Below are 13,072 nucleotides of genomic sequence, written 5' to 3'. Positions count from 1 at the left end.
TTTGTGTGGGTGTGGCTTGAGTATGGGTGGGAACACATGAGCAGGGACAGGGGGCCCTAGGATCTCCTATTGTCCGGGGGCCCCATGAGTTGTCAGTCCGCCCCTGGCCCCATCGTTAGTATCAGTGGTAGGAATAGTGACCCATCGTTGGTGTTAGTGGGAGGACTAGTGCCCCATCGTTGATGTCAGTGGGAGGACTAGTGCCCCATCATTGGTATCAATGGGATGACTAGTGCCCCATCGTTGGTATCAATGGGAGGAATAGTGTCCCATCATTGGTATCAATTGGAGAAATAGTGCCCCATCATTGGTATCAGTGGGAGGTATAGTGCCCCATCGTTTGTATCAATGGGAGGAATAGTGCCCCATCATTGGTGTCAGTGGGAGGAATAGTGCCCCATCGTTGGTATCAATGGGAGGAATAGTGCCCCATCGTTGGTGTCAATAGGAGGAATAGTGTCCCATCACTGGTATCAATTGGAGAAATAGTGCCCCATCATTGGTATCAGTGGGAAGTATAGTGCCCCATCGTTGGTATCAATGAGAGGAATATTGCCCCATCATTGGTATCAAAGGAAAGAATAGTACCCCATTGTTGGTGTCAGTGGCAAGAACTATGCTCCACTGTTGCTGACAGTGCAGGGAATAATGCCCCAAGGGCCAGATAAAAGCAAGCATAGGGGCCACCGGGCTGCAGTTTGAAAACCATTGGTATACAGTATTAATTCAACTTTTCATTTTTTCTCATTGAACTAACCCTTTAAGGATTGGTAAGCTGCAATATACATTTTTTTTCCTGGGTTGAATACCACTTTAAGGAATAGTAAGCTGCAATGTAATTTTTTTTATATTTATTTTTTTTGGGGGGGGTGGCCACGCAGTGTATGTAAGTATTTTTTTGTCTTATTGATAATCCAGTTTGTAAATCATCACCTGCAGTATTCCAGAAGCTCCTTTCCCAGAGCATGAATGATGCAGTTGGATGTGACAAGGGATGGCTATGAAGGGAAGGGATCTCTGAGGATTGGAGTCGGGTGTTTGATCTACAGGTGATGACTCTACTCCAGCATCTTGTTCATTGAGCTGCATGTGAAGGAGAGGATTACAGGGCAGCCCCTATGCATGCTGCTAGGCATTCATATGTTTAATACTAGAGAGAGGGAGAGGGAGATAGAGAGAAGCTGATGAAGTGAGGGATCCTCTGCCAGCACCACCCTCCCCATCAATCATCTGCACCCCTTCAAGCACAGAGCAGCTGTGGTCACCTCCTTAGGAGAAGAGGAGAAAGAACAGCAGGAAAGTTAATTTCAACTGGAAGAGTGTGCAAATAAAAAAAAAAAAGAAGAAAAAAAAAGTCGATGCCAATGAAGAGGAGTGGAAGGAAGGATGCTGGGAGGCGCTGAGCTGTGAGGCTACACGTGGGTTCAGGTTCTTGGAGGTGGGAGAGGGATCTCCAGCTTTGTCTTTGATGCTTAAGGAATGAGAGATCGCTGAGCAGAGAAGAATTAGACCACCTGGAGAGGAAAGAGACTGCTTCCCATCCAAGACCACCCCAGGGGAGAGAGACCACAAAGTTGGACAAGAGAGACCGCGGGCCACCAGGCTAGAGTCAAATCCCGAGGAGGTCCTGCAGCAGAGGCTTCAGCACCTTGGCCAGCTCCGGAGCTCCGGCCATACACCGGCTCGGGCGGCTTCTTCTTCAGGAGGAGCCCCAAGTCTTTGGCTTCCCCATTCGCTGGTGGTGTCCAGAAAGGCTTCAAGATTTCGTCGAAAAGCAGGCAAGAGGAACGGCCAGCTCTGAGCCGGCTGGTGGCCAGGAAGAGGCTGGTGGCAGCCGGCGCCCTGGGGGTGGTCATGGTCCTCCTGCTGGTCATCCTCATCCCGGTTCTGGTCAACTCAGCGGGGACCTCAGCCCACTACGAGATGCTGGGCACCTGCCGCATGGTGTGCGACCCCTATGGAACCAAACCCCCCAGCACTGCCACCGCGGAGACGGTGCGGGACCACAGCCTACTCCAGTCCCTACCTACCTTCATCCAAGGAGCCAAGGGGGAATCTGGGCGGCCAGGGAAGGCTGGGCCAAGGGGACCACCAGGGGAGCCGGGACCTCCGGGACCTATGGGACCACCGGGTGATAAAGGGGAGCCGGGAAGACCGGGGCTGCCGGGGCCACCGGGTACTCCGGGCTTAAATGCCGCCGGTGCCATCAGCGCAGCTACCTACACCACGGTGCCCAAGATCGCCTTCTATGCCGGGCTCAAGAGGCAGCACGAGGGCTACGAGCTGCTCAAGTTCGACGATGTGGTCACCAACCTGGGCAATCACTATGACCCGACCACCGGCAAGTTCACCTGCTCAATCCCTGGCATTTACTTCTTCACCTACCATGTCCTAATGAGGGGGGGAGATGGCACCAGCATGTGGGCAGACCTCTGTAAGAACAACCAGGTAAGACCAACATCCACAAATATGGAGATCTCCATAGCTATCTTTTCATCTTTCTTTCTTTCTATATGTCTTCTTTTTTCTTTAGTTTCTCCATCCTTCCTTTCTTTCTTTCTTTCTTTCTTTCTTTCTTTCTTTCTTTCTTTCTTTCTTTCTTTCTTTCTTTCTTTCTTTCTTTCTTTCTTTCTTTCTTTCTTTCTTTCTTTCTTTCTTTCTTTCCCCAGCTATCTTCTTCCCTTCCTTACACCATTCTTTCTTTTGTTCTTTCTATGTCATCTTTCTTTCTTTAGTTTCTCCATTCTTTCTTTCTCTCTTTCCTCGTTTAGTTCTTTCTTTCTTTCTCTCTTTCTTTCTTTCTTTCTTTCTTTCTTTCTTTCTTTCTTTCTTTCTTTCTTTCTTTCTTTCTTTCTTTCTTTCTTTCTTTCTTTCTTTCTTTCTTTCCCACCCTAACTTATTTCCTTCCATTCTTTCTTTAATTCTTTCAATATGTCTTCTTTCTTTCCTTAGTTCCCCATTCTTTCTTTCTCTCTCTTTCCTTCTTTAGTTCCTCTTTCTTTCTTGCTTTCTTTCTTCCTATATAACATCACCACTGTGCAGTCAGTACTTCTATCCTATTACTTGTTTATTACGTTTAAAGTGACAGTTGCTAAAATTCTGCTATCAGTGGAGAAGAAATCATCAAATGTTAAAAAAACAAATCCATTCTAATTCTACCAACTTTTATCTCAAGCACTGCTCTTCGATCCCTTTGAAGTTTCAGAAAGTGATCCATAGATATAGTTACAGCTCATTCATTGACATAGGTATGGTATTTGGCTCCTTTATGAACACTTTAAATGCAGATTTCTGTAAGTCCGCAATGGCTGTAAAGTCCCAGCATGATGGTGAAAAGTGTCTGCTGGGACTTACAGATTCTCCATGTGAGCCATGGATTCTGATCTAAGACACACTGTATGCCGTGTTTAGGAAATCCACCAAGAAGAATATGGAAAAGGATTTCATTATGCAGTCTAATACTTTCTGTCCAGTTTCCTCTAAGTTTTAGGTTTTGCTGTTAAACAGCACTGTAGCATTATTTGGATGATGCTCCTTAGTAATATATAAAATGGTTAGTATGGTTAGCAATATATAAAAGTTATATATATATACATTTGCATTTTAACAGGCTCTCGAAAAATAAATATATATAAATGGTAATGTGTGGGACAAGTCCTGCCTGCAGAATACACAATATTTCTGAAAGTGATCCACTGAATTATTGAAATCAACAATATTTCCAGGTGCATTTTAATTAAAAAAATAAATAAAATGGGATAGTAGTATGAATTTGGAGTGAAAATAGTGAACAAAATATTTTAAGGGCAACACCCAGCAAGAAAAAGGGGGCTCTGATTTGGGGTAACTTGCTAATGAGATAAAGCAGCATGGTTTTACTGAGTCTGTTTCTGGATTACTGTCACAGAGGAAAACAAAGGTCAGACTGGGCTCAGCCACTTTTGATTATTTATAAGAAAAGCAGTGTCCAGGCACCAAACTTTGTCCAAAGCTCCTGACTCTGCTATAGAATCAGATTTTTGAGCAAAAGTCACCACTGCCAATGACTTTCCACTGCTGTTTACTCAGCAAAGGCAGCGCCAATGTAAAAAGTAAAAAGGGATTTCCTTTTTTGTTGTGTCAGCCAGCTCTACAAGACCGTGATCTAGCCTCAACTTTAGATTTAGTTGTTTTTGATGAAGTATTGCCATGCGAGTCCACTAAAGATGAGACAGACCTGTGACATAATACCTTTTATAATAAAACCACACACAAAGGATTTAACATGTACCACTGCCGCTGTGTCACCATACACTTTATATAATAGCTGGTTGCATAATATAATAACATAATAATACTAAATAATAACATAATAATATGTACTTACGTCATTATCTATAGTTTTATATAACTTGTTAATGATTCATCCCAAAGGGTTTATATCATTTTATTTTGTAAGGAACAGTTACATTTATGTATACATATGTGTATCTTATATATATATATATATATATATAAATATATATATATATATATATATAAATATACACCTAAATATCGTGTGTGTGTGTGTGTGTGTATATACATATATATATATATATATATATATATATATATACCTATATATCATATGTGTGTATGTATATATATATATATATATATATATTTAGATATATTTAGATATATATATATATTTAGATATAGATATAGATCTATAAATCTATATCTATAGATCTATATCTATATCTATATATATATATATATATTTTTTTTTTTTTTTAACAATAGATTGCATCATTATTTTATTTGTAATAGACAGACTATCCCTTTTCAATGAGGGTGGAGAGGGGGCAAAGGGAAGGGAGGGTTGTGAGTACATTCATTCAGAACTGGGGCAAAGAATCCTAGAGCAAACATTTAAAAAGCATCTCCAAGGCGACCAATCAGGTTTCAGCTTCAGTGGTTACATGCAACAAGAGATTGGTTACTATAGGCAAACGTTCCATTTTTCTCTACTTTTTTTTGATGCGGTTGTAACCAATAATAAAAAAGACTCCCCAACACACACCCCAATCCTTGTACCAGTTGATTTTGCATTAAAAATGGCAATATAATAACATTACTACGCTATCTGTACCAATCTCCTTTAGATTTCATATGAAGACAAACCTCAAATATTTCTGAAACTCCTCTATTTCTAGCAAGTTAAATAAACAAGCTAAATAACTCTGTAATGTTTTGCTGTATGTGCCTTGCGAGTCCCCGCTGTTCTCTGATTATGGTATGCTGTATATGGCACGTAGATGCTCTGAATTCCCTTTATTGTCATGTATTTTGGCTGTGTATGTTATGTTTGCTTGTTTAAGTTTAATAAACTTTATTCCCGATTAAAAAAAATAAATAAATAAGAATTCTGTTTGTCTTTCGTCAGGCAGGCCCTTACACAATCAGATTGTCTAGTGTATGGCCAGCATTAGGGAATTAGGGGTTGAATTACTAAAACTGAAGAGTGCAAAATCAGCTTCCAGGTTGTTTGTCAAAGCTTAATTGAACAAGCTGAAGTTAGAAGCTGTTTGGCTACCATGCACAGCTGCACCAGATTTTGCCATCTCCAGTTTTAGTAAATCAACCACTTAGTGTATGACAAATATTTAGGCAAAATGTTAAAATTTGCCTCCTAGTTGTTCTTGGTGGCAGCTGTAGGTCACAGGCCATGGGATGTGGGTTGAACATGCATGGAATTAAGAATGTTGGGTGGAAAGAAGATCCTCCAGGGCTCTGACCATTCCTTGCACCGGTGTCTAAAAAAACTATGGTGTATGTTTCACATTTATCCTCATGGTGTTCATAAATTAAACAAGAAAATTATCTCAAGAGTTCAAAAATGGAAACAAATAATCATGACGACGTTTGAATCTGATTGGTGGAAATAAAGATTCTTCTCATTTAGGACTTGTTAGGAAGCGAGGCGGAGTTACAATGACATTAAAGTTAGGAGTTAAAGTTAAGTCTAGAGTTTTAATTTATAGTTTTAAGATTAAATTGCAAGACTGGCTGTATACCAAAACGTTTCATTTTCAGTATGTATGTATATATATTTATTTATTAAACAAATAAATAAATATATATATATATATATATATATATATATATATATATATATATATATATATATAATATATATATATATATATATATATATATATATATATATATACACACACACACACGTTCTTCAAAACGTTTCTGCACTTTTTTAATAAAAGGTGTGGTAACTTATATATATATATAGATAGAGATAGAGATATATATAAATATATATATATTATACAGCTATTCTGGTATACAGATATTTATATAGATATATATATATATATAGAGATTGAGAGAGTGAGAGAGATCTACTAAAACTGGAGCACACAGAATCTGGTGTAGCTGTGTATAGTAACCAATCAGCTTCTAACTTCAGCTTGTTCAATTAAGCTTTGACAATAAAACCCGAAAACTGATTGGTTACTATGCAGAGCTGCACCAGATTTCTGGACAAGGTTAAGGGCCAAAAACAAAATTTTTATATATGAAGAGAGAGAGAGAGAGAGAGAGAGAGAGAGAGAGAGAGAGAGAGAGGCTTTTTAAGATTAAAGGCCAGAAATAATATGTGTATTATACATAGATTTATATGAAAAACAAATAAAATAAAGACATAAAAAGAGCAATGTATCTAAATCTGTTTTGAGATAAAATCCTGCACTCATTTTAAACAATTAAGCGATGTAAGGTGAATTTGAAAAATCCTTCTACTATGATTGGCTGTTCGTAGACAACAGCGATCCAATCTTAATGTCCAGTTCCATTTTTAAACCTGTTGCTGACTGTGCAAAAAAAAAAAAAAACAGGCAACAACAAAATATTGCTAATTTCTTTTTGTAGATATGGATATTTATTTGCATATTTAATTTTTTTATTTTAATTTATTTATTAAAACAACTCTGTTTCATGTTTATGGCTCCTTTAAACTTATTTTGTATTAAACTGATTGGGGGCTAGTAATGGTCACATGACCTTTAAGTCACACGGAAAGTTCTGTGTCTCATAGGAAGTAATTAATGTTAAGGCCCTGAAGTTTATCTGAAAATTCATTTTGTAAGTCAATCAAGCATAGACTTTGAGGTAGTCTTCTTTTAGTAGAAGATTGATCTAGGCTATCTCATGATTTCTGAAGCCCATTTATAAGCCTCCCTTGCTTCCTTCTGAAGAGGAAACAACAACCATTTTTCTCTATGAGAGTCAGAAGAGACAAATTGAGATGGCTTATTAAAGAGCAAAAAAAAAAAAAAGGAAAATTTCATATGGAATTTTAAATAAAGTAGCAATTTACCTGTGGTTGGATCGGGACATTGCATGCGTAAAAGCTGTGCCATGTTTCACCGCTCTTTGTATTTCTTCAATGAGATAAAACACAAAAGGTATCTAATAGCTACAGTACAGAGGAAAATTGGGGATTACACGAGGCGTCCATTTGTGCCCATTGTTTTCCTGTGCATACATATTCATAGTAATATCCTCAGAGCTCTACCATGCATACCTGAGATATCCATTATATACAGTATATATGTATATAAAACAATTTTAATATACTAATATGCTTTGTAGTGCTATGTTTCCAAAAGTCACAAATAACAGATTAGAAAAAAAAGTAGAAAATGTTTATTTTAATTTGTTAAAATTATTACAATTATTTTAAGTATATGCATACATTCTAGCAGTTTGTTACTGCAAAACTCAAATATTTTATAAATTTCTTGTTGATCCATGGTAATTAATATATATATATATATATATATATATATATATATATATATATATATATATATTTATATATTTAAATAATTGACAATATATAGCAGGTACAAATTTCATGAAGTGTCTATAGTAGGATCTATAAGTCCTTTTTCGTATCTATCTATCTATCTATCTATCTATCTATCTATCTATCTATCTATCTATCTATCAGCACTGGACAATGTTGTGAAATTTAAAATGTTTCCATGAGTTGGATAATTCATAAATATTCGGATCCATTAAAGAACATTCTTTAGAATATCTGATAATCATGTTTTAATTTATACAGGTAAATGATATCAGTTCTCTTCAATACACCAAGCTCATATCTATGGGAGACTTTCTAATATAATATATGAATTACACTCACAATGCCGCTATTTTTACAGATATTGCTTTGGCATGTGAAATTCTGGGCCTAATTGCTTACTTTGCATTGTATTCTATATGCACACAGATAATTTAAAGAATCCTGTGCTGGTGGGTTTGAGGCTTCCGGTGAAATATCCATGGCAAAGGATATAACATAGAGACTTGTAATAAAGCCATGCAAAATGATCTATTTTAAATTCCAAAATGTCAAGGGCTTAAAACAATGAGAGCTGTGCATGAGATAACAGGGGGATGTTATCTATGGAGTGACTCTGTTGTAGCGCCCCCTGCTCTTAGAAGGTAGGGGGTGGGATGTAAACAAGGAGGCAGCAGCATAAAGCTTTTCCAGCTGTTGGAAATTAGTCCCAGCAAGCTTTGTCAGCCAGTTTAAGTGGGTCTGGTGGATAAGGTGGTCAGCCTTGCGGTTATAAAGGTCCCCTAAATCAGACCTAACAGTAAAAGTGCTGTGCCATCCAGATTTTTTTTACTTTTGCTGCTATAGGGCAGGTTTTGATACCTAACTAGATTCTGTTGCTGTCTGTAACCCTAATAGAGAAGATATCTCCTTCCATGCATGGTCCTGGTCTGAAAGCCAGGGCTTAGCTGTGATCCAGACTATATGATTGTTCATAGGATCCAATAAAGGGCTACTATAGGGCTGGAGTCACCTACATGCTGGTGAATTGTCCATAGGATATATGAAAAACATATGAACTAGGTTTTCTAGCTTATATCTGAGCCCCAGCTGTCATAGTAAGCCTTGAGGTATTTTCCAGGGTCATTGATGGGCAGTGGGCACCAAGCCTTTCCAAGCATACGTTTCTTATGTCAGCATCTTTCAGAACAGTAACGTTATTCTACAGAGCAGAGGATCCCAGTGCAGGGGAGGTGAATATGCAAACAAGGGGTTAAGTTTACTTATGGGATGGTTAGTATGAGGGTTGGTAATACAGATGGTTAGTATGAGAGTTGGGCTTACAGAGAGGGTTGTCATAAGGGTTAAAGTTTAGGTTACAGGAAGGATAAGTGTTAGGGTTACAGGAAGGAAAAGTGTTAGGGTTACACGGAGAATTAGTGTTTGGGTTACATGGAGGGTTAGTTTTAGAGTTACAGCAGGATATGTGTTAGGGTTACAGTAGGGATTAGTGTTAAGGTTACAGGAGGGATTAGTGTTAGGATTCCAGGGGGGGTTCATTTTAGGCATTGTTTACACTTGTGGTGCTCTCTGAAGAGCAATTTGTGTTCGGATCACTCTTCAGAGAGCATATGTCAGGTGGTAAGGTGGCGTTGTATCACCGTCTGTTTCAGCCCCCCTTAATGCCGGACCACTGCGCTACAACCATGTGCACTTCATACAGTTGCGGGGCGGTTGCAGTGCAGCTCTGTATACTTGAATGGGTTGCGTTCGGCAGGTGTTAGTACTCGCCGAAAGCGACGGGGTATTCCTGCAGCGGCATTGCGGGCACGAGATGTATACATCCCCAGATGTTGCCTTTTCAGTTAGAGGGAGGGTGCTCGAAGGTCGGTAAAAATGAGACTCAACCGCCTGGTATTACTACTCTCAAATCGCTAGTGTAAACGAGCCCTTAGGGTTCCAGGAGTGAATAGTGTTAGGGTTACAAGGAGGGATTAGTGTTAGGGTTACAAGGAGGGATTAGTGTTAGGGTTACAAGGAGGGATTAGTTTTAGAGTTACAAGGAGGGATTAGTGTCAGGGTTCCAGAAGGGAATAGTGTTAAGTGTAACTGGAGGGAATAGTGTTAGGGTTACAGGGAGGATTAGTGTTAGGATTATAGTGAGGGTTTATGTTAGGGTTACAGGAGGGATTAGTTTTAGGGTTATAGGAGGGAATAGTGTCAGGGTTACAGGGGGGTTAGTGTTGGGGTTACAGGAGGAATTATTGTTAGGGTTACAGAAGGGATGAATCCAATCCAATGATCGTTTTAAAACTAGACCCTATAGACAACTGTCTTTTTCATCTAGACAAATGTGATTGTAGATGCCCTGTTAAAAACTCAGAATAAACAAATATAGGAGGGTTTTGTTATAATGGAAAAGAAGGATTTTGTTTTAAGATGAAATCCCCTAACTGAGCATTTTTGCACAGCAAGAGATGTTGATTTTCTGAAACTCCTTCGGAGCAATTTTAGGTTAGGTGGCCTGTTGGGATGTAAATAATGTTTTTTTTTTTTTTTTTTTGTTCACACACCATAGGAAATACAACTGTTCTGCTGGTGCTTGTTAAAACAGACAAGATTTAGGTTCCATTCACTTCTAGCATTTTCTAAACTTGTGCTTTTTAGTGCGACACATATAGAGCATCTCATTCATTTCAATCGACTGCTGTATGTGCAACAAAGGCGGCAAAGCAGCTCCTGTAGCTTTTTGCTGTGTTCAGTTTTGCACACTTCTTACTTTGTGTTTTGCCATGTTTATTGCGCATTTTTGTGCACTGCAAAATCCACATCTGCTTGCTGAATTTAGGTTGCCATGGAGAATGAATTGCGCCGCAAACAAAATGCACGTTTTTAGAGTGTTTCGGAAACATGCAAAAAAGCGATATTTTGCCTGCGTTTGCCAAACGCTGGGATATAAATGAAGCCTTCAGGTGAACCTATACAAGTTCACATTAGAGCTGGGGAGGGTTAAATCACATCATTACATTCCATGCACTCCCCCACCACTCCATTCTTCTCCTGGAACTCTCTCACCATTGACCAGTCTGACACTTATGTAAGAAATGAAGTCAACAGTACAGGCATACCCCACTTTTAAGTACACAATGGGGTTTATTTACTAAAGCTGGAAAGTGCAAAATCAGGCTCACTTCTGCATAGAAACCAATGAGCTTCTAACCCCAGCTTGTTCAATTAAGCTTTGGTAATAAAACCTGGAAGCTCATTGGTTTCTATGCAGAAGTGAGCCTGATTTTGCACTTTCCAGCTTTAGTAAATAAACCCCATTGCGTACTTAAAAGTGGGGTATGCCTGTACAAACAAACGGCAACTGCCCCAACCTATAACTGGCCTTAACTGCAAGGAGCACATGGAAGGGCAATGCATGTAAAAAAACAAAAAAAAAGATCAATTCCCAGCTCAACTTACCAGTCAGCATGCAACAAACCGAATTGTCCTGTCTAACAGTTCACATAAAAAACAGGGGTTTAGTTTGCACACATTTGAAAATACATGCATAAGTTTCAGAGGATGGGACAAGGCAACCCAGTATTATCTGCAGCCCTAACTCTCTACATTTTGAGAGCCTCCATAGTAGGAGCACATATATAATAATGGATAGATTGAGGGCCTGGAGGGAGCCCACCCCTCCTTAACCACTTCAATACAGGGCACTTAGACACCTTCCCGCCCAGGCCAATTTTCAGCTTTCAGCGCTGTCGCAATTTGAATGACAATTGCGCGGTCATGCTACACTGTACCCAAATAAATATTTTATCATTTTGTTCCCACAAATAGAGCTTTCTTTTGGTGGTATTTGATCACCTCTGCGGTTTTTATTTTTTGCGCAACAAATAAAAAAAGACCGAAAATTTTGAAAAAAAACGAGTTTTTCTTTGTTTCTGTTAATTTTTTTGTAAATAAGTACGTTTTCTCCTTCAATGACGGGCACTGATATGGCTGCACTGACGGGCACTGATGAGGTGGTACCAATGAGGTGGCACTGATAAGGTGGCACTGACGGGCACTGATGATGGGCACTGATAGGCGGCACTGATGGGCACTGACAGGTGGCACTGGTATGCGGCACTGATGGGCACTCATAGGTGGCACCGATGGGCACTCATAGGCGGCACTGATGGGCACCCGTAGGTGGCATTGATTGGTACATATGGGTGGCACTGATGGGTACTTAAGGGTGGCACTGATGTGTGGCACTGATGGGCACTGATAGGTGGGCACTGATGGGCAATGACAGGTGGCACCGATGAGCAATGACAGGTGGCACTGATAAAACATATTGGGGGCATTGCTGGGCAGATCTGGAACATAATGGTGCCAATCAGTGCCCATTTATGGGCACTGATTGGCACAGATTGGGCACATTGGGCACACGTGGATGGCCATGGGGTACATACCTGGCCATCCACATGTTGCCCCTTCCCTGGTGGTCCTAGTGGCGATCCCTGGTGGTCCAGTGTGGTGATCTGAGGGGGGGGCTGTGCTGATAAACAATCAGCGCAGACCCCCCCTGTCAGGAGAACCGCCGATCGGCTCTCCTCTACTCGCGTCTGTCAGGCGCGAGTGAGGAAAAGCCGATCAACGGTTCTTCCCATTGACAGCGTGATCAGCCGTGATTGGACACGGCTGATCACGTGGTAAAGAGCCTCCGCCGGAGGCTCTTTACCAAGATCGGTGTAGCGGTGTGTCAGGCTGATTTGCACTGGAGTGCGGTGCGAATCACATCCGATCTCAGACAAGGTAAGGCAAGATATGAAGTCACCAGCACTCCAAATGAATGTCTTGTACAGTAAACCCTTGGATTGTGAGCATAATTCATTCCGGAAACATGCTTGTAATCCAAAGCGATTGTATATCATAGTGAATTTCCCCATAAGAAATAATGGAAACTCAGATGATTCATTCCAGAACCATTTATTCATAGGTCTTTTAGTTTATAGTCCAAATAAAAAGATTATAGCAATGCGATAGGTTGTGTAACCATAAAATGTCCATCCACAAATGGCAGCTGCCACAAGGGGATTCGATTCGGAACTGCATCGCTTTAACTGACAACTGCGCGGTCGTGCGACGTGCCCAAACAAAATTGATGTCCTTTTTTCCCACAAATAGAGCTTTCTTTTGGTGGTATTTGATCATCTCTGCGGTTTTTATTTTTTGCGCTATAAACAAAAAAATGCGACA

General features: G+C 39.9%; 1 protein-coding gene across 1 annotated transcript in view; it reads left to right on the top strand.

Annotated features, from left to right (window-relative positions):
- Positions 1 to 892: 892 nt before the first annotated feature.
- Positions 893 to 13,072, top strand: part of C1QL3 (complement C1q like 3) — a 76,118-nt gene continuing 63,938 nt past the window's right edge. The window contains exon 1 of the mRNA XM_073629709.1: positions 893 to 2,448. Within this exon, the coding sequence (XP_073485810.1) occupies positions 1,855 to 2,448 (594 nt within the window). The 5' untranslated portion in view covers positions 893 to 1,854. The remainder of the gene's footprint in view (positions 2,449 to 13,072) is intronic.

This window comes from Aquarana catesbeiana, linkage group LG05, assembly GCF_042186555.1.
Source record: "Aquarana catesbeiana isolate 2022-GZ linkage group LG05, ASM4218655v1, whole genome shotgun sequence".
NCBI lineage: Eukaryota > Metazoa > Chordata > Amphibia > Anura > Ranidae > Aquarana > Aquarana catesbeiana.
This window is presented reverse-complemented; position numbering and strand designations above follow the sequence as displayed.